This window comes from Lissotriton helveticus, chromosome 3_1 (genome assembly GCF_964261635.1).
Source record: "Lissotriton helveticus chromosome 3_1, aLisHel1.1, whole genome shotgun sequence".
Taxonomy (NCBI): domain Eukaryota; kingdom Metazoa; phylum Chordata; class Amphibia; order Caudata; family Salamandridae; genus Lissotriton; species Lissotriton helveticus.
Window position 1 is genome coordinate 1090100250 of NC_136061.1, and position 24118 is coordinate 1090124367.

Sequence of the window (24118 nt, forward strand, 5' to 3'; positions counted from 1 at the left end):
ATTCTCTCCTCATGCACATCCGCAGCCTGGAGAATTATTTGACGCTAGGAAGGCTATAAAAACTCATCTTTTCCCTGCGGTTTAGGCTCTAGTGTTTTGGTCTGCCTGTAGCAAGCGCCGGGACGCCTCTTCGCCAAGGCAGCTGTTGCGCTATACAAGATGGTCTAACATAACATAACATAACATAACAACAGACTACCCTAGCCCTGAATGGAGGCTTTCCCACCATTTCAAGATGTTGGAATTTCAGGAGAGGGTTCACATCGCATGCCCCGACCTAGTGGGGACCCTCTCCTAATCTCCCTAATTTTACCAACTTTCCTCCTACCAGAAGTGGAGCAGGAAAGGGGGCTTGGCTTGTCCCACTACCTGGAGGTTCCTGGGTTGCATTTCAACGGCAGCAACACCTTTGAATCTTCCCTTCCATGATGGCCGTCCTGTCTTCGAGGAGGTGCAAAGCACCTCCGCCCAGAGCAGGCTTTGTCTCGGTCCTCTGATAGTGCTGAATCTCACCACATGAAGTCAGAAGCATGTCTGGTCATAGCAGGCGAGGGAAAACAAGTCAAGAACCACAGCAGTGCTTGGTAGGTTTACCGGGGACCCTCTAAAAGGGTCTCCTGTGTGAATTTATTAATACATCTATCACTGGCATCAGATTGGATTCATGAAGATGAGATGTTTGGTACCAAACACCTTAGAAATCAGTGAAGCCATCATGGAGCTGTGAAACTCGTGTTAGCAAGTATCCAGCCCATGTACTCTTCATGACTCCCCAGTACACTTACAATATCTCAGAATATACAGGACATTGTAGGGGCATATCCGCTCATGATGATAGGCTCACACATAGGATAGAGAGCACCCTGCCTTAAGGCTAAAGGACTGCAGTAGGAGTGACTTATCTTGTGCAGTGTATGGGGGGCATGGCACACAAGGCTCCATGCCATGTCAACTATTTGGATTTCCCTGCACCAGGACACGCAACCTGCAATAGCAGAGCGCACAGCCTTGGTCAAGGGTCTCTGAGGTGGCACAACCAGTGCTGCAGCCCCAGAGGAACCTCTTCAATACCTTTGCCCTAGGTATCAGGGTTACCCTTAACTAGGGACTTACAGGGGTAACTGAAGGTGTGGCAATCATAGTACAGATTTTGGAAAAGGTATCTGGTACTGCAGACCTGATTAGCAGGGACCCAGTGCACTTCCCGTTAGAAATCACATCAGACATCACACAAAAATTGGGGGCTCACCATCTCAAAAGGCACTCTCCTACTTGACCCCCCACAATTAAAAGAAGATGAGACTAACCTCCCCTAGAGAGTCTTCATCATCTTAGTGGAAGAACCTGGAATGTCCATCTGCATTGGAATGGGCGGTCCCATGTCTGTCTTCGACTTCAAAATCCATTCCCTGTAGAGATATGGACAACCTTACCATTTTGGGGTTGTCATCTTTCATCTGCATTAACCATCTGAGAGGCCTGCGGTCGGTTTGAACAATGACGTGAGAGACAAATAGGTATGGCCTCAGATTCTTTAGGGACCAGACCACATCAAAGACTTTGCTCTCAATGCACTCTAACGCTGTTCCCTGAAGAGTAGCCTTCTACTGATGAAAGCAACAGGCTGGTCTTGACCTTGATCTTTATTTTGGTATGGTACCCCTCCAATCTCATGTTCGGAGGCATCAGTATGCACAATGGCATAATTTGGAGCTTTCTAGATCAGGTGCAGAGCATATTGCTTCCTTCATAATGTCAAAAGCCTTTTGACAGCTCACTGTCTAGTTTACCTTTTTTGGGTATTCTTTTGGAGGTCAATTTTGTGAGATGAGTTACAATGGTGCCATAATCCTCCACAAACCTCCTGTGGTACCCAGTCAAGCCAAGGAAGGCCCAGAGTTGAGTCTGGGTTGTTGGGGCCATCCAGTCCAGAATGGTCTGCATCTTGGGTTGTAACGGTTAAAAGTGGCCTCCACCAATTAGTGGGCTAATTATACAACCTTTCCCTGCTCTATTTCGCAATTTCTTGCCTTGATAGTGAGCCCTGCACTTCTCAGAGCTTCCAATACTTGCCCAAGGTAGATCAGGTGATCCTGCCATATGGAGTTAAAGACAGCTATATCATCTAGATAAGATCCATTATAGAATTCCAAGCCAGCAAAAACTTTGCTCACCAACCTTTGAAAAGTGATAATGCCAATCGGAGGTTAAAAGTGCAGATACATCTTTTGTTCCTGGAATCAGACCTATCTGCCAGTACCCAGATGACTAAAAGTACTCAGATACTTGGCTGCCCCCAACCTGTCAATTGATTTATCTATCCTTAGTGTTGGGTGTGCATCAGTTTCGGTCACAGCATTGAGTCCTCTATAGCCCACACAGAACCTCATTTCCTTCTTAGCATTGTGGGTAAGAGGTATAGGCACTAACACCACTGGGCTGGCCCTGGGGCTCTTAGATGGCTCTATGACTCCCAATTCCAGCATCTTGCTTACTTAAGCTTTGATATGCTCCGTCACATAATAAGACTACCTGTAGGTTTTGTTTTGTCAGGTAGGTTTTCACCACTGTCCACATCATGGGTACAACATCTAGTCTGACCATCAGTCAAATAAAAGAGTGCTCCAAAGTGATTTAGGACTTGCCTGCAATTAGTCTGCTGCTGGGCAGTGAGAGTGTCTGACAAGGCCACTCGTTCCACTGACCTATCTTTTGGGATGTTGGGTAGGAGGGCAGGTGGAGGTTCATTCTCTGCTTCCTGATCCTCCTCTGTAACCATGAGCATGGTCATATCTGCATTGTCATAGTAGGGTTTAAAAAGAAAATAGAAACTAGAGCAATATGTTCTAGACAGGATGTGCACTACCTGATACACTCAAGCATGAGTGTGTATTAACAATTCATCAAAACTTATGGGAAATTTTTCGAAAATGGAAAACCAATATTGTTCATAATTAACATCATATCTATACAGGGTAAATGTTCAAAAATAAGGTGTTCAAAAATAAACCATGAACCGTATCCATCTTGTTGATGTGCTTCTTTTTATTAGCACGTGTGATGTAGATCCAAATCAAAATAGGTTTCAACAGTCCGTTAATCAGATCATAAACAATGAGGTAGGACTTGTTCATCAATCCCAATGCATTTTGGGCGTAACCAACACCCTTCGTCAGGGGATATCTACAAACAAATGAATCACATTTATCTCACAAAATAAAAAAATAGTTTTTAATTTTAGCATGAAATGAGGCTAAGTGATAGACCTGTGTTATCCAAGAAGGTTCAAAAATGCAGCGTGAAGTAAACTCAAAATGAGCAGGTTAGTAAAAGGCCACTATTCCAGATTACTGTGACCTAAGGCGATACTCGAACATCAAAGCTCGGTAAAGGTAAAAGCTCAAGATTTATCAAATTACCCTATGCATAAAATAGGTGAAAAACACTGTTCCGAAAATCTTGTATAATGAGTATATCTACCTAATCAGAGTCCAATGAGGGACTGGGACAGACCCAAAGCTGGTCAATCGTACCAAACCAATAAAAGCCTGTTGAACCAAAAAGGATAACAAATAAATAATAACCATGGCAGTATACGAATATCAGACAAGTAAACTATAGTGCAAAAAAAGAAAGTGACGGTGAAGACACGAAACTCACCAGGCGTTCAAATAGTCCGCAAATGACCAAGCTCTCTACTCTATAAAGAGTAAAATAAGGACACTATCAGTCTGGCAGGAAATTTTAGGCTGTAAATGAACCAACAAGTATAAGCTACAAGAAATTACAGTGAGAGAGAGCAATAGACGAAACACACAGAAAAAAAGAAACTCACCAAGCATAAGGAAAAACACTTGTAGGGTTCCTAATGAATCGGTCAATCCAATACGCTACTGCGATATTGAACATAGTTCTGAAAAATGGTGAATGTTATTTACTATGATGCAAAAAATCCAGCTGTACATTTACAGAGTAAATATACCCCCATGTAAAGGAACTTATGGTTATCGTTGACTACTTTCCTTGTCCATGCCATACCAGACACCAAAGTTCAACCGACAGGCTCTAGAACCTCCGACACTAGTAAGCTCTGCCACAGAAAACGCTAACATGCTGCGTGTGCGTTCAATGAAAATGAAAAAAGAAGACTCTAGGTAGTTTCTATCAAACAAGGATGGCGGCCATATTAGAGAAGTATGAATCCTAATAAGTAGTACAATAACGGGTGCTCGCCCAAAAGTTGCAGAAATGCAAACAATGGTGCACGTGAAAAATATGATGGACTATGAACACTTGGAAGTATGAATCCTATTAAGTAGCACAATAACGGGTGCTCGCCCAGAAATTAAAGAAATGCGAAAAGAAGTGCATGTGAAAGATGTGGTAAACTATGATCACTTGGATAGTGCAAGAGTGCTTACCCAACTAAAATCTCGTATAATGAATACGAAGAAATTGTGAATATAGAATATTAGCATCAAATGTTCTCAATTGTATAACCATATAAAGCAACTGGCGAAATGTCAAAATGCATGAAGCATCATGCGATATAGGAGACAGGTGTTCACAATCATATACAGCAATATGACAATAAATCCATGACCACGCCATCGGTGAGACCCCCAGCATGGACCAATGGTGACTAACAATACAATGGTTACTTGAAAGTTGATAATTTTGAAAAAAAAATTATGAGCCATACAATGGTAGGTTTACGGAGGCTACCTCACGAGTGGTATACAATTAAAAATCATATCTAAATGCCCCAGTATGGACCAATGGTGACTAACAATACAATGCTTACTTGAAGGTTGGAAATTTAGTATGTGCCATACCATGATAGATTTTTGGAGGCTACCTCACGAGTGATATACACTAAAAAATCATATCTAAATACATGTTAATTCCCTTAACAAAGTCTTATTTTGAATTGACACAAATTGTCCTTTGCATAAAAGTGTACCTCGTTACAGAATCAATGAGTATGGGAAACAATAAAATTCAACAATACATTAAGATACTATTCAAGTGTTAGCACAACCTTGCATTAGATTGATTACATGCCATGTTACAGATCCTTATAATTGTGTAAATCACAAAAATCAATGGTACATAAAAATACAAGTAGATGCCATTCATGTTATGAGCTATGATGTCTGGTGAATATAAATAAAATTCAATTAGTGCAAGGTAAAATGAAAAGTATTATAAGTTGCCAGTGTTGCCTTACTTACTAGAGTGGCTGTGAATGTTAGCAATCCAATGTTACTGAAGGAATGCCTTTACAGAAAAGATGCTAACTCCAGTTTATCATTCAAACCCTTAGGACCCATTGTGTCCAAGTACCTGATCCAAAATGTCTCTCTCTGGGTGATACATTTCGACATGTCTCTATCATTGTGACCCTGCACAACTTCTACCACACTGAATCTTAATTGTGCTATTGTATGATGTGCATCAACCCAATGACTAGCAAGAGGGGAGCTCAAGGTCATTGTTCGAATCCTGGGGCAGTTGTTGTCCTAAGGAGAATAGCATCAGGATACCTGGTGGCATGATCCACCACCACCAAAATATATCTGTGTCCTGCTGCTGTAGGAGGGTCAAGGGAAATCACAATGTCAATCATTACCCTCTCAAATGGAACCCTAACCACTGGAGGTAGAATTCAGGGGGCATGTGGGTACCCACCTGTCTTGCCAATGGCCTGACAGATGGGCCAGGAGTTGCAAAACTCCTTCACCTTCTGGTGCATCCCTGGCCAGTAGAAGTGGCTGATTAGCCTACTCCATGTTTTGGTCTGCCCAATGTGTCTAGCTAGGGGATGTCATGGGCCAAGGTTACAAGGAATTTGAAAACAATTGAGGTATTACCACTTTGGGACCAGATTTGGGGTCTCTAGCCTCAGAGTAAAAGATTCCCTCCTACCAATAGGTCCTGTGGGAACCACTGACATCACCTCATTCCTGTGCAGCAGCAGCAGTATCTAGGTGGCACGCCGAGACCCAAACACCAGATTCGACGGGCAAAGAGAAGCCTAGGACAAACAAGACCCCGTGCACAAAACTGAAGTCCTGCAGCAGAAGAAAAAGGCACCAAATCCTTTCAGCTTCCTTCCTGAACTCAACACTTGCTGCTGCTATCCCCTCTTGACACCTGAGAAGACTCTAAGAACCCTGGAGTACCAGCCTCCATGAAATCACTGAGAAGCAGTGAAGTGTGAAGGTATCACTCCCCTACACATTACAGGAACCAATCCTGTGAAGTCTGGTTTGTCGACTTGCTGCTCCCCGACAACCTCAATGCAGTACCATAGCAAGAGAAGGTACAACAGCTCTGGAGAGACGGATGTGTCTCTGAAACAAGTTTGAACACACCAGGACCTACTGGAGCTGCGGCGTACCAATACCCAGGGTACCAAACCCTCAATGGCAAACACCTAGTGGAAGAGTCCCCTCCAGACTCCCAAATCACCAGAAGTAAGCACCCATTGAAAGACTTTGAGACACCTGAGACCCACTTCCTAAGGGGCGCAGCTGTCCCAAGATCTCCTCTCCACGTTGCCTGCTCCTAACCATAAGAACCGTAAGACACACAACGCTCAGCTGACCTCTTCCCTCTGCACCCGTCCCCACCGGCCTCCACCACCGGCCAACCAGCCCTGCTTCCATGATCTCCAGGCTCTTATGACCTCCTCCCTCTAGGTAGACCCCCTGGGCTTACCTGTAAGTACCCCAGTGTAGTGCATTTTTAAGTAATGTAATGTAATGCAGTATTTATAAAGCGCTGACTGCCACTCCGAAAGGAGCATCCTGGCGCTGGTTGGAGGTGAGAGGGGGCCCGAGGAATCCTAAATGAGCGAAAGACAGAATTCGTCTGAGGAGCTGAATACCCAGGTTTTCAGTGCCTTCCTAAATTGGGTTTCTGTTTTTAGCAATCTTAGATGAGTTGGCAACAGGTTCCAGGCCTTGGCTCCCAAGGCCATCACTGTTTTTCCTCCTTTTGTTTTACATCTGAAAATGGGTGATTTGAGGAGGTTGACTGACGAGGACCTAAGGGTTCTGGTTGTGATGTAGGGAGTGAGCCTTGCTGTAAGATATTTTGGTCCCAATTTAAGCATGGCTCTAAAGGGGATTAGGAGGATTTTAAAAAGTATTCTCTTATGCAGTGGGAGCCAATGAAGGGCTTTCAGGACAGCCGATGCCGAGGACCTTCCTGGAAGTTTTAGAACTAGACGTGCCACAGCATGTTGGACCACCTGGAGACTTTTAAGTGTTGATTTGTTGGCTCCTGCCAGAAGGCTGCTGCAGTAGTCCAGGCACAAGAGAATCAGGGCCAATGCCACTGATTTCCTTGCAGCGAGTGGAATTAAATCAATGAGTTCTTTTTAGAGATTTGATGAGGCTAAAGCAGGTCCCTGCTACAGCTACAGCATGTGGAAAGCAGGAGACAGCAGTATCAAATTGTACTCCTAAATGTTTGCCTCTCTTCACCATTTCAGGCGGAAGTGTTGTCCCCTCTGGCCACCAATCACAAGGCCGAAATGAAACATCTTTCCCTATGGGTAGGGTCTCAGTCTTGTCGGTGTTGCATCTGAGGAGGTTGTCCTTTATCTATTGGATGACTTCAGCTAGGCAACGTTTAAAAGTTAAGTTCGGCGTCTGTGGAATTGTTGTCCAGAGAAAGGAGCATTTGGGTATCGTCTGCGTAGGACGTGACTTCAATCCCAAAGGATGCTATCATGGAGTTGAGTGGGGTCATATAAATGTTAAAAAACAGTTGGCTTAGCGACGAGCCCAGTGGCACTCATGCTGTATGTTGCATTCCACCGACTTCTTCCTGAAAAATGCGTGGGCGCCTGCGCAGGCGCATTTGTCAGGAAGAAGTTGGCGAGAAACTAGGAAGAGGGAGCCCTGGGACGCCGCATCTCAGGTAAGTCGTTTTAATTACTTTTACAATGTTTTAAAAGATGTTGAGCATTTAGAAGAGGGCATGGTGCATATGCTGTTTACCTGTCTTATGATATCAGAATTTTGGATGTCTCTCGAGAACATTATGAAACTAAAGTTAGAGTGCACATTTTCCTTAGATCCATCGTTAGTCTTGCTAGATGTTTATGCTATGAATACTCCACAAAGGGTTTTAATTACAATCTTGTTATCGTGCGCTAAACTTATAATTGCTCGCACTTGGATTTCTCCCAATCCCCCACATATCATGGAATGGTGGTCACTAGTTAACGAGATTCATGGTATGGAATTGGCGCTCGCCAGGCTCAGGGGCAATAAGTCCTTAGCTAAATTTGATAAGATCTGGGGGTCCTTTATTAGCTGAAAGTTATTCACTATCCGATGTTTGTTTAGTATATAAATTATTTTTTACGTCGTATGCCTGCAACGATATTTGTTTTTGTATTTAATCTGACTGGATTTGATTAGAACTTATTAAGGAATCAATGTCAATTCTGGTTATGATTATGTTTTTTTTTCCGATCTGCTTGTCTTTGTTTATACATTTATGCTTCCACTGCTGCTAAAATAAAAAAATTAAAAAAAATAGAAGCGGGAGGGAGGCGGGCGGTGCGTAGTGGGGCTACACGAAGTGTGTGGATGGTGCTTCGCATAGCCTCTTCTTCTCGTTAGGCGTGGAGCGTTGTCTCAACACCATTCCAACAGTCTCTTCATGGCTTCCCTGTGCACTTACAACATCCCATAATAGACTGGACATTGTACGGCATGTTTGCTCATGCTGATATGCCCATACATAGGATACAGTGCACCCTGCCTTAGGGCTAAAGTCCTGCAATGGGGTGACTTACCTATATCTAGGCAGTGTATGGGGGCATGGAACACATGGCTGTGTGTCATTTTGACTCTTGAAATTTCTCTGCACCAAGACATGCAGTCTGCAATGGCAGCATGCATAGCATTGGAGTCCCTGCACAAAAACAACCAGTGGTGCAGCCCCAGAGGACCCCCTTCAGTACCCAAGCCTTAGGTACCAGGGGTACCTGTTACTAGGAACTTTTATGGGTAACTGAAGTTGTGCCAATCATGGTACAGGTTTTGGAAAGAGATCTGGCACTGTGGACCTGAATAGCAGGGACCAAGTGCATTTACAGTTCAAAATCACTTCAGACATCTGACAAAAAGTGGGGACTAACCATATCAAAAGAGGCACTTTCCGACAATCATTTATAAGGTGAACTTAGCGTTCCTTAAACTTTATATAAACATAGGTTTCCCATATATCAAAGTAAGTTTCTTTGCCACTTCCTTGTCAATGAAGTGTTTTAAAACTGCACTCTAGCCAGAGCACAATGGTGTTCGTTGGAGACATACACTTTAGTGATATATGTGAATTGTGCAAACACACATTGCAACTGACCTATTAAATGTAACTCCCTCATCACTGCTGCATTTCCTATGCCAGATTACTATGGTACTATGACCTTACAGGAAAGTTAAGTAAATCAATTGTGTAAAGCCAATTTAAAAGTTAAGATTTAAGGACTGTGCACATGTACTGTGACTCTGAATGGCACATCCAGAATGTACTGTAATACAAATAGCTAAATTAAAGTCCAAATATGGTAAAAAAAAATAAGGATGAGTCAACTCAGAAAAAGGTGACTTGCTAAAATTATATTCTGAGATTAATATGCTATTCATTATCTTGTTGAGTGTCTGAAGGGATCATGACTCATGAGAGGTGAAGCCTTTAGGAGATCAGGTCATGTCTTTCACAGCCCCTCCCAATCCATACTTCAACAATGGTGATAATGTAACACTCTAAAGATCAGCTTGCATGGTTTTTGCTATTGCTATTTTTTCATGTTTAGAAGTTATAGCGAAAGGTATTTCAGGCTTCATATTTATGTTTATATATTGGGATTTATGCTGTAGCCATGCATAACTAAAGAAGTGTAATAAGCATTTTGGGGACTAACTGATCATTATTTTTCATCAAATCGAAGACCCATAGTTTTTATTGAAAAAGATAATTGTTCTATGTGTTCACATGTGAGCTTTCATTCAGTGTCACATGGAGAAATTGAGTTTGGTTGTTTTAAGTTATATGTACTAACTGTTATACTATACTTTAAACTGTCCAGAGAGTAATTGATGATGACAATGTAAATCCTATATTTAAAAATTGCTCCCGTCATGTTAGTAAAACATGTTTCTTCTTAGTGCTTATAAATTACATGGTTTGTTTTCTGCAGTCCTATGGGGGCTATGTGTCATCAATGGTGCTCGGAAGTAATAGTGGATTATTCAAGTGTGGAATTGCTGTAGCACCGGTGTCCCGCTGGCAGTATTATGGTAAATGTATTCAAATTCTTACAATTAAAATATTGCTTAGCTAATTGGTCTAGAAAAAAGAAAATTCTACAAAACACTACTACATAGTTAAGCAACACATTACATAAGCATAACATATTTTACAACTATGGCCCCCTCGTCTATCACCTGTTTACTTGGCCTCCCTCCTCAGAAGTTACCAATACCTGGGATAGTAGTTGAATAAAATTGGGACTATTTAGTTCCCCTGAAAAATGAATGTTGACCTAGAGAATCAACAATTTGGCATTCAATCCCCCTGATAATTCCTGGTTTCCTCATGCTTTCCACCTGGAGATTTCACTAGATTGGGACAGTTCAAATATCTGGAAGGGAAATTCCATGTCCACAGTACATCTTTAGAATTAACAGTGAGATTCCAATGAGACCCTATATGTCAATGATACAATCTCCTGTAATATGAATTCTAGTCCAATACTGATTAATGGCACAGCACAGAGGAATGAAGGTCAATTTGGGGTCTCCCAGGGTCGCACCCACGACCCATAAGCCACCCTTTTTTACCACTGCCACCTTCCTTGTGACCCCTGGCTGTTGGTCAGCCTTGGCAGGTGCTCTGGTGGCACGAAAGCAGCCATAGTGTGAGCAGTTCTTGATTGCATTGCTGTGTCAAACCTCTACCTGCAGAGACATCATGATGGCCGGCAAGCTGGGCCTGGGTGGGAGAAATAACTCTTCTCACTCGTTGCTGTGATGACCTGGGCCGTGGCAGCTGTTGTAGTCCTTGATTGAGCTACTGCGGGCCTGGGCCAGGACGCTGAGCGAATGATCTGGAGGCACACGCAGCATGGTTGGACATGATTGGACAGTGACTGCTAACAGCACACGTGTGTAAACGTAAGCACACACCTGCTGCACCCTACCCTAGCTGAGAACCTGGTGTCTGGTGCGGTATGTGTACCACCGTGTTTGGGACTGTCAACCATCAATATGGTAGCATGCGAAAATGCTACCATTCATGATGGCTCTGGCACAAATTATTGACCATCCCCTGCACGGCAGTAAAAGCCGCACTGCCGCAGCCTTGGAGTCGAGTCAGACTCATGCCTGCTGTGTGTGTGCTGGTTGTCAAGACTCTAAAGTGACTGGCTAGAAACAACGCAAGTTCGGAATAGGGCCATGAGTGACTTGCTTAACCTAATTGTCACTCTCTGACTGAGTCAGGTCGAGGGGCAGGTTAGATCATGCGATAGTGAGACTATCTGAGTCATCACATTGACTCGACTAGAGTCTTGACTCACCATTTCCCCTTGTGGTGGTGCTGATCTTTGTGACTCCTGTGACCTTCGGGCCCTGGACAAACCTCTAACAGAAGCAACAATTAAAGTAAGATAACATTATCTGTATTTTTTGGGAGTTGTCACAAGGTTTTCAAATGCCCTGCAAAACTTCAAGCACACATATCAGGTACAACCCTTCTAGTGGTCTAGCCATCGTTTAAGTAATTTGAATAACACATTAATTGCCATTGTTTTATGTTGAACACTGCATTTGTGTAGCCACTGCTTGCACCTTCTCGTCAGAAAGTCATGGTTGACTGGCCAACAAGACCGTGTCTGTTTTGAATACCACCAAGGCCAGAATGGATATACCGGGCATCGAGCAATGGATAGACATTTCCCCAGGAGGCTGGAAGGGTTGGAGGCAGGTTTTGTTAGTGGGGCCCGTTTTGTAGCAGTGTAGCAGTTTTAAAAGCACTGTAAAGTTCCTTTGTATAGTAAGCACTTTTGGGCAGCAATAAAAGTGTCAAGATAACCTGGTGATTTATCAATGTACCTGCTGGAGAGAGATAGGAATTTTGTTTAGTGGCAGTTTTCACTTATCTAAGGTAGCGCAGCCATACCACAGAATTCACCAGGACCAACCACTCCATTGTCCACTTCACCATCACAGGTGCACTTCCAGTGCTTAATTTGTAAAATATGAAGTGCAGGTGCTCAAATGTTTGTCAGAGGCCACACCTACTTGTCTCTGGCTCCACCCACTCCCTCCACTGGCTCCACCCACGTATTGTATTAGCTCCACCCACATCTTCAACTGGCAATGCTAAAAGTCCGGAAAAGCACACATTCAGAATTTAAAACATAACAGCATTGTTAGGGGCTCTCTCAAATAAACATTGATTTCTAGCCAAATGAACCCTTTTTGCAAGATTAGGATAATGAAAGATTGGGGAAAAAAAACATATAGCTCTAATATATAACTTGTAGTTTCCTTGCAGCTCTTTGATGACAGTTAATAGGTTGCTGTTTTATGTTAAGATTTTAATTTACAAACTGCAAGTAACAAAAGGATTTCACTGACAGAAGCAGTAACACACTGACCTATTTGACATTATATGCACTTTTTGATCTGCATGGTAAACGTTCTTTGCCGCAGGCACATTAACCCTCGGTACTACATTACAAGCAGTCAAAACTTCCCCTAGACAAAACCCCTGTCTCTCTCCAGGAAGACGATTAATCACCAGAGTTATATTGGCATTTTAATTGATGCCTGATATTACTGGAGGCCAGGAACTCGGCATCAGGTGCATTTAAAACAAGAATATACTGGCAAACTGAGGTCCCCACAGTGTTACATGGAAGAATGAAACAGAGATTGAAAGAGTGAAACAGAGCTTGGGTGAGGGATCTGTATTACAAGGAAGAGTGAAACGGAGCCTGGGTGAGGGGGCCATGTTACAAGGAAAAGTTAAAGAGAGCTTAGGTGAGGGATCTGCATTACAAGGAAGAGTGAAACAAAGGTTAAGCATGGGATCTTTGTTACAAGGAAGACTGAAACAGAACTTGGGTGAGGGATTTGTCTTACATGGAAGAGTGAAAATAGATTGGGTGAGAGAGGTCTGTGTTACATGGAGTAAAGCAAAATTTACAGATTTGTAAATAATTTAATAGAGAAAAAGCATGGCTCGGGAATAAAGGCTTTTGGAAATACATAATGGTGCAAAAACGAAGGCGAGGACTTGGGGTCCTGGACACATATTGTATGATGAACCAATAGCAATCAGTAGTAAAAAAGAAGTTGTGTGCACTTGTTGGCCCAGAAGCAGTGGAGGAAGAGTGTACCCTTGTCGAACCTGGAACATGGATTTATGAATGGAAGCACTGGTGTCTTATTCATGGACAGAACAAGTAATCCAGTATCACTTCAAAGGGTCAGAGGTGCAGGTGCTACATTGTACAGATTCCTGAGTAAATATTGGTATATATGACCATGAGAATATTGGCATGTACAGAACATTACGAGGAAGTGCTCAGTGTGTGCACCCAACAAAGAGCCACGTTAGTTGGTTTGGCAAACAATTGGCATGGGCCATGTCACCGCCACCCACGGACAGCAATGGAATGATCATGGTGGCAACGCTACAGTACTGTACTGCAGCTGCTACTGTTACCGTAACAGAGTGATCAGTGCAATCACAAGTTACCTTTCGGGCTGGGCGGCCGGCCCGGGACACACACACTGACTGAGTACACAGCCTGCAGCCTGATTTACTTACGCAGTAATTTATTTCTGCCACTTTGTGCAACCACGGCTAACAGCTGCTGGCCTTATTAGCCCTAATTCTTGTCCATGACAATGAAAAATCTTCATGAATGGACTCAGTGCCGTGAAAGCAGAGTCCTTCCCCGGTGTAGAACCTCACCCCAAAGCAGCCTGCCCAGCTTTATTTTAACTGATTACGCCTGTTGCCAGGCCCTGCCTCATCTGGTGGCTGACGCTGTTACTGGCAGCACTGGCCATAACTTACTGCTCGCAGCGGCTACGGGCTACTCCTCAACGTGGGTCAACCACGCCAAGCGACCAATGCACACTGCTCGCACCGCAACAACTTTGTCCGGCCTGGCCGGTGACGATCGTGCTTGCTGACTTTCACACTTACTTTCTTTCACTTACATAGTGAATGCTACCTGCCTGCTGATCGGTTTTGAACTACTACTGAGCGGCAGTTGATGACTCAGTGGTGGGGGCCGTGCAGGTATGCTGGGGTGAGGCAATGCAGCGAATGCGCTCGCATTGCAATCTAAAAAGTCTGGTCACGCTTGCTACCACGCACAGCCCTAACCCCCCCCAGATTTGTACAGGCTTGAACCAAAATCCAGCCTGGGCCGGCCCGCAACATCAAACTAAGGGCGCCCGCGGCCGCCATGCAATCATCATCAATCAGCATATCAACTGGTAATCATAATGTCAGACAGATATTGAGATTAAATCATTCATTCTTTTAATCTCTCCATACTGCTCCCGGCTCCCAGCTGGCGTGCCCGCAACACACTGTTTCTCTTCTTGACTGTGGGACCAGGGACCCGGAACACGGGACCAGTAAGTTGAGTGGGATTGTGGGAGTCTGACTCTCTCGGACACTGCTCTGTGCACTGCCTTAGGCTGCTGCGCAGATTCATTAACTGATTAGGCCGCGGCACCTGACAGGCCCTGCCTCACCTGGTACTGCTTAGATTGCTGCGCAGGAGCTTTATTTGTTTTAACTGATGTTGATTAGGCCTACTACCAGGCCTTGCCTCACCTGGTGTCTACTCCTCAAGACTCGCCTCAATGTAGCCAATGTCGTCCAGATCGGCGCCACAATGTCAGAGACTTTGAATGGCGGCAGCCATAATTGAACCAGGATAGGTGCCGGTACTGGGTGAGGTGCGGCCGTGCGGGTATGTTGGGGTAGTGACAAGGCAGCAAATGTGCGCGCAATCTGAAAAACTCTGCGCCTGCTGCCTCACACAGCCCCAACCGCCACAGAAGTCCAAAACACAGCTCTACCCCGCCCAACTCAGTGTCCCGCCCACTGGGTCAGCAACACTGAGCCGCGGCCGCTGGGCCGCCAGTGCCACTGCATTGAACAACAAGATTTGAGTCACTCACTGAGAAAGTAAGAACTTGAATAAATTCAGAGTGAGAAAAACTAACAACACAACAGTGCGTAAACACTGCTCTGTAACAGTAACCAAAGGAAACTTAACGGTAGGGAAAACTCACTCTGTTCCTCTAATTACTATCCAGTCAATTAGGTCCACTAAATACTTGTAGACCTGGCCCTGATAATTAAGTGCCGGTGCTAAGCACCGGCAAGCACCGGCACAAATTAAGCACTGTGCACTTCGCACCACCCCAATCCTCCCAGCACCTCCGTTCGCAGCTAGATCAAAGTGTCTTAGACCCAATGTACTGATGCACTCAACGACCCCCAGCCCTATGACGCAACCAACCTGGAACAGGCAGTCAAAATTTTCACCAGCGCCGCCGACCATGTTGCACCCATCAAACCAGCCAAACACCGCAGAGCCACAGAACAAGCCAGCTGATACACAACAGAACTCAGCACAATGAAAAGCAGCTGTAAACAACTGTAGAGAAGATGGCACACCAGCAGAGGCAATACAGACTGAATCACTTTTTAAGTCATCCCCCAACAGATACTACCAATGACTCAAAGACACAGAAAAAGGATACTCTTGCAGACCACATTGAGTCTAGTGCCAACCACACCAAGGAACTCTTCACCATAATCAGAGAGTTCTCCTGCCCAACAGCGACTGAGAACATGATCCCTCCATCACAGGAGCTCTGAAACGCTCTAGTAAATCACTTCGAAAACAAGATACCCACCATCTACAGGAACTTCAAGCCCCAACCCACTGACCTCCTCTGCCTCCTCACTCCAACGTAAACCAACATCTCACTGCATGAAACAGTTGACCACAACACACACCACAGCCATCATGAACTCCATGCACTCTGGAGCACTTACAGACCTCTGCCCCCACCGCCTCTTCAACCTAAGAAGCAACAAGGTCAGTCTCAAAATCACCAACATCCTCAATTCATCTAATACCACAGCCACCTTCCTCGATGCCTGGCAACACACAGAGATCAGACCACTCCTCAAGATACTCTCCATCGAGGCCAGTGAACTCCAGAACTAATGCCCCATCTTGTGGCTCTTGTATCCCGCAAACGTACTGGAAAAAACATAAACCCCCAGCTCACTTGGAGAGAAGCAACCTGCACCAGATCGTTCCTCACAGGACGCACGCAGAGAATATGCCTACCCCTTCACCTCGGAACTCACGAGTACCATTTGTGGCTTCTCTCAAAACTCATCACTCAGCCCTCCCTTTTCAACATATACACGATGCCTCTAGCCGATATCCCAGAACCTACAATATCAACATCATATCATACATTGACAACACAAAACTCATCCTTTTGCTCTCAGCAGACACCAACACCACCAAACCAACTTCAACAACTACATGAAGAACGTTGCAACCTGGATAAAGGACAACTGTCTGAAGGTCAAAATGGACAAAAACGAAGTACTGATCTTTGGCAACCATGTCTACCTCTGGAATAACGCCTGGTGGCCCAAACAGCTCAAGATCTACCCTCACACCAGAGACCATGACTGCAACCTCGGTGTCATCCTAGACACCAAACTCACCTTGAAACGACAGACCAACACAGTTTCCTCTACCTGCTTCCACACTCTTCACATGCTCTAAAGAATCTTTAAATGGCTCCCCATAAGCATGCGAAAAACAGACAACCAAGCCCTGAATACTATCCACCAGTACTACAGTAACACACTGTAGGCAGGAACCACCATCAAACTCATGGGAAGGCTTCAAGTGATGCAGAATTCAGTGGCCAGATTGATCCTTAACCTCCTCAAATGGACCCATATCACCCAATACCTCATGAACTTCCTCTGGCTCCCCATCCAGAAAAGATTATTAACCTCATTAGTATATGGGTTGCAGGGAAAATATGAAGCATATTGATAAAACAAGCTGTACATTAATAGCTAATTTTCATACAATCAAGAAATAGGATAAAAGAAAAGATGAAAAATAGAGAAGACTAACAAGAGCCAGAGAGAAGGCTAGGAAAAGAGAAAGTATTGCGGTCAGAGCAATTAAGAGGATTCCATCTGTTAATATTCGATAATTGTCCAATAAGTGTGTCAGAGAAAACGACCTATTGCAGAGAAGCTTTTCAAGGTCAATCATGGAGGTTTATGTGATTTGAAATATATATCTAGACTATTCCACATATGTCTAGTGGAGGGATTCCAAGCGGAGTTCTGAATAGAGATCTTATCTGCGCCCCTAAGGTGTATAATCCAAGGCCTGATTACATTTAGAACACCTCCGCAATTACCTTATTTGCTGGAACTGTAAGGAGGAAACAGGCAATTTAGCCCATCTTATTCTGCATTGCAAAGCCGTGGCGTCATTTTGGGACAAGGTATTTGATTTTATTTCAAAACTATTTTGTTGTAATCTAAAAAGAGAACTATCCACCTTAACAACCCACTTTCTTGGCATTGATACACTAAATGATACAGACAAAGCCCTACTGGACCCATTATTCAAATCAGCAATAAAAATTATCTTGAATAACTGGAAAGAGACGTACAAGGCATCATATAAATGCTGGATGAACTGGATATTCCAAGCTTTCATGCACATTGATGGTCGTTGTTTCTAAATCTATCATGCCCAGCTCTTACAATAAACCATTCTCTTTGGTTATAATTTTCTTTTGAATTGATAATTGTAACTTTAGGCCTGTGTTTCACCTGTCCTCTGGGTTACTGAAAAATCTACCAATTCACAGGTCACAGTAACTTTGTACTTTCTTTTCGGTACACACTCAGACACTCCCCAGACATGGTTTAGAGCCTCATTTAGAGTTTGATGGATGAGCTACTTTTCCAGGCCCTGAGTTCTTTTTTCTTTTTTGCACTATCTTTCAAAAAGCTGATACCTTTAGAATTAACGAAGAAGCACTTTTTTCATCTTCCCTATCATGAACTTTCCAATTTTAGCTTTGCATGCCCCCCAGAAAATGGTAAAGAGGCTTAGATGTTGAGCCTAATTAAGTAAAGGCGTATTGATGAAAAGTTAGACAAAGATATAACCAAATAACTAACCTTATTTCCTTCATTCACCCAGCATCTGGGGCTTAATCATGATTTTCCATTATACTAACAATGTCTTAGAGGTTTATGCAGGAAGCGAATGTAGGTAAATCAGAAAAATATTTTCCAAGTAGAATTACACCTTTCCACTTAGATGACATCCAGCTCAACATCGTCATATCCCTCCCTCTTCTTCCTGGTGTGACACCATGCCCCACATGTACAAAGGAGAGAGGATGTGGCCTAATGGCTAAAGTGGTCGACCTTGAAGTTGGGGAACCGGGATCGAGACTCGGTAGAGGTGCTCAACATCCTGTGATTCTGGGCAAATCACTCAATCTCCCCGAGCCTAACAAAAATTAATGTGTCCGTATGTAATGCAACTGGTGCTCATGTAGAGTGCTCTGATACCTTTGGGTTGAGTTTGCGCTATATAAAACCCACAAAAAAAATGTTCCATTTCAGGAATTGCAAATTGTGACCAATAACTGTTTGCAATTTGTGATTCCTTAAGAGGATTGTACAAAATGGATTTGTTAGAAGTCGTCACAATTTGAGCACCAACTTCTAATGAATCCATAGTTATTTTGAGAATCAACCTATGTATTAATAGGTTGGTTCTCAAAATAACTATTCGCAATGGATCGCAATTCGACCTATCTAATTAGTATGCATGAGATAAGTCTTACAACGATTGGCCACAATGACAGGCATGGTGGCCTGCTGGGGTCAGCAGACCACCATGTCTGTAATTTCTTTTAAATAAATACATTTTTTTGTTTTAAACACAGCCCGTTTTTCTTAACGGAAAATGGGATGCATTTAAAACAAGCATTTACAATGCAACGGTTTCGCCTTTGTAAAAGTTAGAGCTATTGGCATTGTAAATGACAATTTTTTTTATTTATGTGTTGGTTTTGAAAACAGATAAATTAATGGTATTGTCATTTAGAATGCCAATAGCTTAATCTCTTGCAAATGGACGATACCTTACACGTATTGTTTCTAAGCACTGTATTAAAGGTAGAACGATAACAACACATTTCACGAGCACTTAGATACATTTGATATATTGAAAACGGTTGCTAACCCAACCCAACACCCATCTTGCTACAACCCGTATGTTGAGCACTTCGAACAGCAAATATAAATTATATAGCTGCAGTACACATTCAAAACTCGGACACACCAAATTAATACCAGTCTTCCACTGGAACACCTTCCCCAAAGATTTGTTTAGTTTACTATTCCTTCTCACTTTCAAGACAGAACTGAAGGCCAATGTGTTCAGTTTCAAAATACCCTAGGCACCGCTCCACAGCTATGGGTCTTGCTTAAAGCGCACCTGATATTATTTTGCCCACAAAATCAGCAATTGCCTAAATGTAATGTAAATGTATTGTTTCATTCACCAATCATGCTCACTACTGTCGCAAGTGACAATGTTATCACAGTGCCAACAATCCAATATACCTAATTTGTGGTAGAAATAATTCATCAAGAAATACAGACACATGGGTATAAGTCCCCCACAGAGAGGGCATAAAAGTATGATTTACCACATGGATTCAGACATTCTATTGCACGCTGCTTTGGAGAGCCAGAATTTTGGCACATATTGGCGAAAAACATTTTTTCTCACTACTACATTGCTCTTAAAAGTTTTTGGGGTCTAGTTTGTATCCTACTTTTCTTTTCTATAAGCAACCTTAAGGCAGCTTCAGCAAAGAATGCTGCTCTCAGCAATACAGGATGTAGAAATCCTGCTGGAAAAAAACACAATGATGTTATTTTTTCCCCCGGCTTGTCCTTCTGTGTCTGTCTAAGTGTAAACCATTCCCTTATCAGCGTCAGATGGAATGAATGACTAAATTCATGAAGGACACAGCAGCATAAGTTGTCTGGTGTATCGCTTGTTTTGCATCGTCCTCGGTTATAAACAAACTTTCCAGAGACAAGCTCAGATATCTGACCAATTTGGTTCAATAAAGAAATTAAAACACAGGCACATTTAACTCTAAACAGCATCTTACAATGTGTTATTGGCCTAAATTTTCAACCCTGAAGTGGTCCGTCCACCCAAAAAAAATCAAAAGAGACGACATGGAAACTTATATACGAAGTACCTGAAATACGTTCACGCTCTATGGCCCCTGAACATCACCGTCCCAGAGAGGTGGAAGGTATGCAGACTAGGCGCTCTGATGGGCCATGAGGAGACCAAAACGTCTGGCACAATACTGGACAGACTGGCTTTTCTTCTACTGCCGTGTTGGACCTGCGGTCCACATAACAGTGCAATAGCGCCGTACAAACGCCCCCCCCCCCCCCAAAATAAAAAAAACACTGTCATAATGTTGGCTGTCCTTCCCCTGGATCCCTAATCCGTTTATTTATGTTTTGGAGCTGAATACAATCTGCCTCAACCAATCACCGCACAGCTAGTTCAGATATTGGTTGGAAGGCCTACACACAATTGTACACAATATTGGTCCGAAAAGAAGAAATAGAAGTTCAACTATGGTCATCTCCTGAGTTAAAATTTGAGGTATGACTTGGAAACAAATTAAAAAAAACACACACAATGCTTACTCTTTGTGCCATACAGACAGCAAGAATCTTAGCAACAAAACACACACAATGAGCCCTGAAAAAGTTTCGATGTGAGGAATGAAACACATTGGCTACATTTATGATGTTTTGGAAGAAAAGTGTAAATGCTTCTTTTATAGAAAATTGGTTGCTGTTAAGGGCTGTTACCATACAACCTGAGACAATATTTAACAAGATGTTATTCCAGAAACAAATTTGTGGCAACGACATGCTTTCTGGCACAATAATATGCTTCTGTGAAACTCCAAAAGCAATACAGTGTGCTTCGCTCACTTCCTGGATATGCCCCCAAATCAAGGCATGCATTTTCACCCACTCCTGCTTTATCAGCAAACATCTTCTGGCATGCATATTGTGAATATAGAGTTAACACGTGTGGTGGTAAGCTTAAAACTACAAGTCTCATTTGAACTGATACTGTCGGCTGACAAGTCAGCCCTGCTCTAAAGTCACAAACATATCAAGGGGCAAGTTGCCAGCTTTGTTTCAATGACTGAGAACTGCGAATCAGCCTCTCGTTACTCTTTCCTCTAGGCCAAGTGGGTTGCCAGCATGCAAAACTGTCTTTGTGTTGAAGTCCCAGCATGAGCCACTCACCGTTGTAGAGGATGGTAACCATGCAGGGCGCCCAGCACGTGTAGAACACGATGACGACCGGCACGAGGACGCGCGAGGCGGCGTCGTCGTGCGCCCCCAGCTTCTGGCTCTGGCGGCGCGCGGCAAGCCAGAGGCGCAGGTTGGCGAAGGTGACGATGGCCGAGCAGGGGAAGAAGATGACGGCCGTCAGCAGCAGCGAGTAGGTCACATTACTGGCGTAGTCCGGGTTGCAGATGAGCGAGGCCCGCGAAAAGTAGACCCGTACCACCAAGCCGCCGGGGATAGCGATGGGGAAGAGGAATGCCGGCGGCAGCAGCCAGGCGGCGGCGATAAGCAGCTGCACCCGCCGCCGGCTCATGACGCGCCCGTAGTGTAGCGGGAAGAAGACGGCCACGTAGCGCTCCAGGCTGATGGTGGCCAGAGAATAGATGGACGAGGCGAAGATGCTGGAGTTCAGAAAGGCCACAATGTGACAGTAGGGTCCGAGCGGGCCTTCGTCCGGCCCTCCGGCGTCGGGCTCCAGTGCCAGGCTGCCGTACAGGTTGAGGGGCACCACCAGCAGTGCCAGCGCCGCGTCGGTGCCTGTCAGCGAGATGAGGATGTAGCGGCAATTGCGCGACCAGCCCGACACGGACGAGGCGATGACCATCAGCACGAAGGTGTTGCCCACGATGATGAGGCCGCCCAGGGCCGTGATGATGCCGATCTTAGCCATGCGGCTGCCGTGCCACCAGCCCTGGGCCCCGGACTCCGCCAGCAGCTCCTCCTGCAGCGAGGGGGGCCCCGAGCTCAGGTTCTGGATTGCAGCCGAGGCGTTTAGCAGAAACGGCAGTAGGGAAATCATGATTTGGGGGTGGCTCGGGATGTTCTTGCTTGCCCCCGATGCCTCAAGCACGAGGGTTTCTTCCATGCTGTTGATCTGACGTCCCACCCTTGCAGTGTCCATAAAGTCATTCGGATCGGCTTAGTCTTTAGCAGATAGTGGGATGTTGTTATCTTTGTTCCAAAAGAATGCCTTAAACTACACCTCGCATGAGATGTTTAATAATTTACGCATAAATGCAGTTCTACGTTTTTCTTAGCTATTTTCGGGTATGCGGTGAAGGGGCCTTTAGTATTTCCGACCTAACTGATTAACAACTTTGCATTAACAAAATCAGGTTGACTTCCACCTGGAGGGCGCCTGGTTAAGCGGGAGTTGTAATGAAGGCGGGACTTTTGGGTTTGAGTCGAATGAGCCACCTGCTGCCGCAGGAGGGGACTGTTCTGAAAGTGATCGGGCCCTTTGACGGAGGAAGTGGGTGTTACCACGTTAAACAAGTCAGGTCCCGGGCCGGCAGCCAATCACAGCGCGGCCCGGGAATGACGTCAGGGGGGTGTCCCAGGCCGGCAGCCAATCACAGCGCGGCCCGGGGAATGACGTCACGGGGTGTCCAGGGCCGGCAGCCAATGACAGCGCGGCCCTGGACAAAGGGGCGGGGCTTAAAAAAACATAGAGAAACGCCCCCGAATCGCGTTTTCACAAGAAAGCGTGATTGACAGCCTCTGTCTCCCAATGGCTAGCGACCATTTATGGAGCTAGCCAATGAGAAACAGAGGCGGTGCCGACATCCATACTGTTGACAAAAGTTTTCGATCTGGGAGGGGCACTTCGTGCCCTCGCCAGGTCGAAACCTAAAAATATACAAACCTTTTTTATGAGTAGGCAATGGTGTCATGGAGCACTGCTTATACATAAAAAAGTTTTGGTGAACATTCACAAAGAGGAAGAGGCCCCTTGAGGACCCCTTCCCATTTGGGAATGGCTTACCACCTCCTTTGAAGAGGTGGTAGAATATTAATGTTTTGCGACCAGATTTAAGTTGCAAAACATTAATGCACCCCTAAAGGATTCAATATTTGGAATGGATGCCTTTAACATGCCCCTTCCAAATACTAATTCGATATCTATTCCCAAACCCAATTAGTGATTCTGTAATATTTAGTAGCATTTTACTGAATTGCTAATTAAGTTTGTGAGTTTAAAAATGCAATTTTCGTGTAAGATAGGCTCTGATTTTATTAATTGGAGCCTTGCCAACTGTTAAATGGCATGATACATGAGGGCCAATCTCTTTGTGGCTATTCTGTATATTTCCAGAGCTGCAACTAACAATATCCTGCTTGAGTACTCAGGGGCACTCTTTTGGCTCTGCTTCAATATAGGGCTTTGCTTCAGTCTTGCCCCTTACTCCATCTCTTCTTCTGGGACAATGTTGGCTCATATTAATGTTACATTTTAGCTGGGTTAATTATGTACCTGTAATCAATCACTCCCATGTTACTTATCTTGATCTGTGCTAATCAGTTAGCAAATCTGTTTGTTCCCATGGCAATTATTTGATGCCATTGCAAGGCAATCAACTTTTTCTGATTAATGGATAACCTTGCAGTGTAATTTCCTTTCGGGCTGACATCCTCTGCTGCAAAACATTGCAATCAAAACAGAAATCATGGACATACCCTACCCATTACATCTTACCATTAGCCATATACTGCTCCCACATCAGTGACTGTTGTGTTCCCTAGTGGTTGTTCTCTTCATTCCACTGCTTTTATAATTAAA

At 44.2% G+C, this 24118-nt stretch overlaps 2 protein-coding genes across 8 annotated transcripts in view; one reads left to right on the plus strand and one right to left on the minus strand.

Moving 5' to 3' along the window:
• Positions 1-24118, plus strand: part of LOC144823287 (dipeptidyl peptidase 4-like) — an 867366-nt gene that overhangs the window by 778723 nt on the left and 64525 nt on the right. For all 7 annotated transcript variants that reach the window (XM_078681655.1, XM_078681657.1, XM_078681659.1 and 4 more), the window contains one exon: positions 10226-10325. In XM_078681655.1, coding sequence (XP_078537781.1) covers positions 10226-10325 — 100 coding nt within the window. The remainder of the gene's footprint in view (positions 1-10225; positions 10326-24118) is intronic.
• Positions 21377-22683, minus strand: LOC144825322 (melatonin receptor type 1B-B-like). The gene has a single exon (XM_078684132.1). It carries the CDS (start codon positions 22457-22459, stop codon positions 21377-21379), a length of 1083 nt encoding a protein of 360 aa, XP_078540258.1. The 5' UTR covers positions 22460-22683.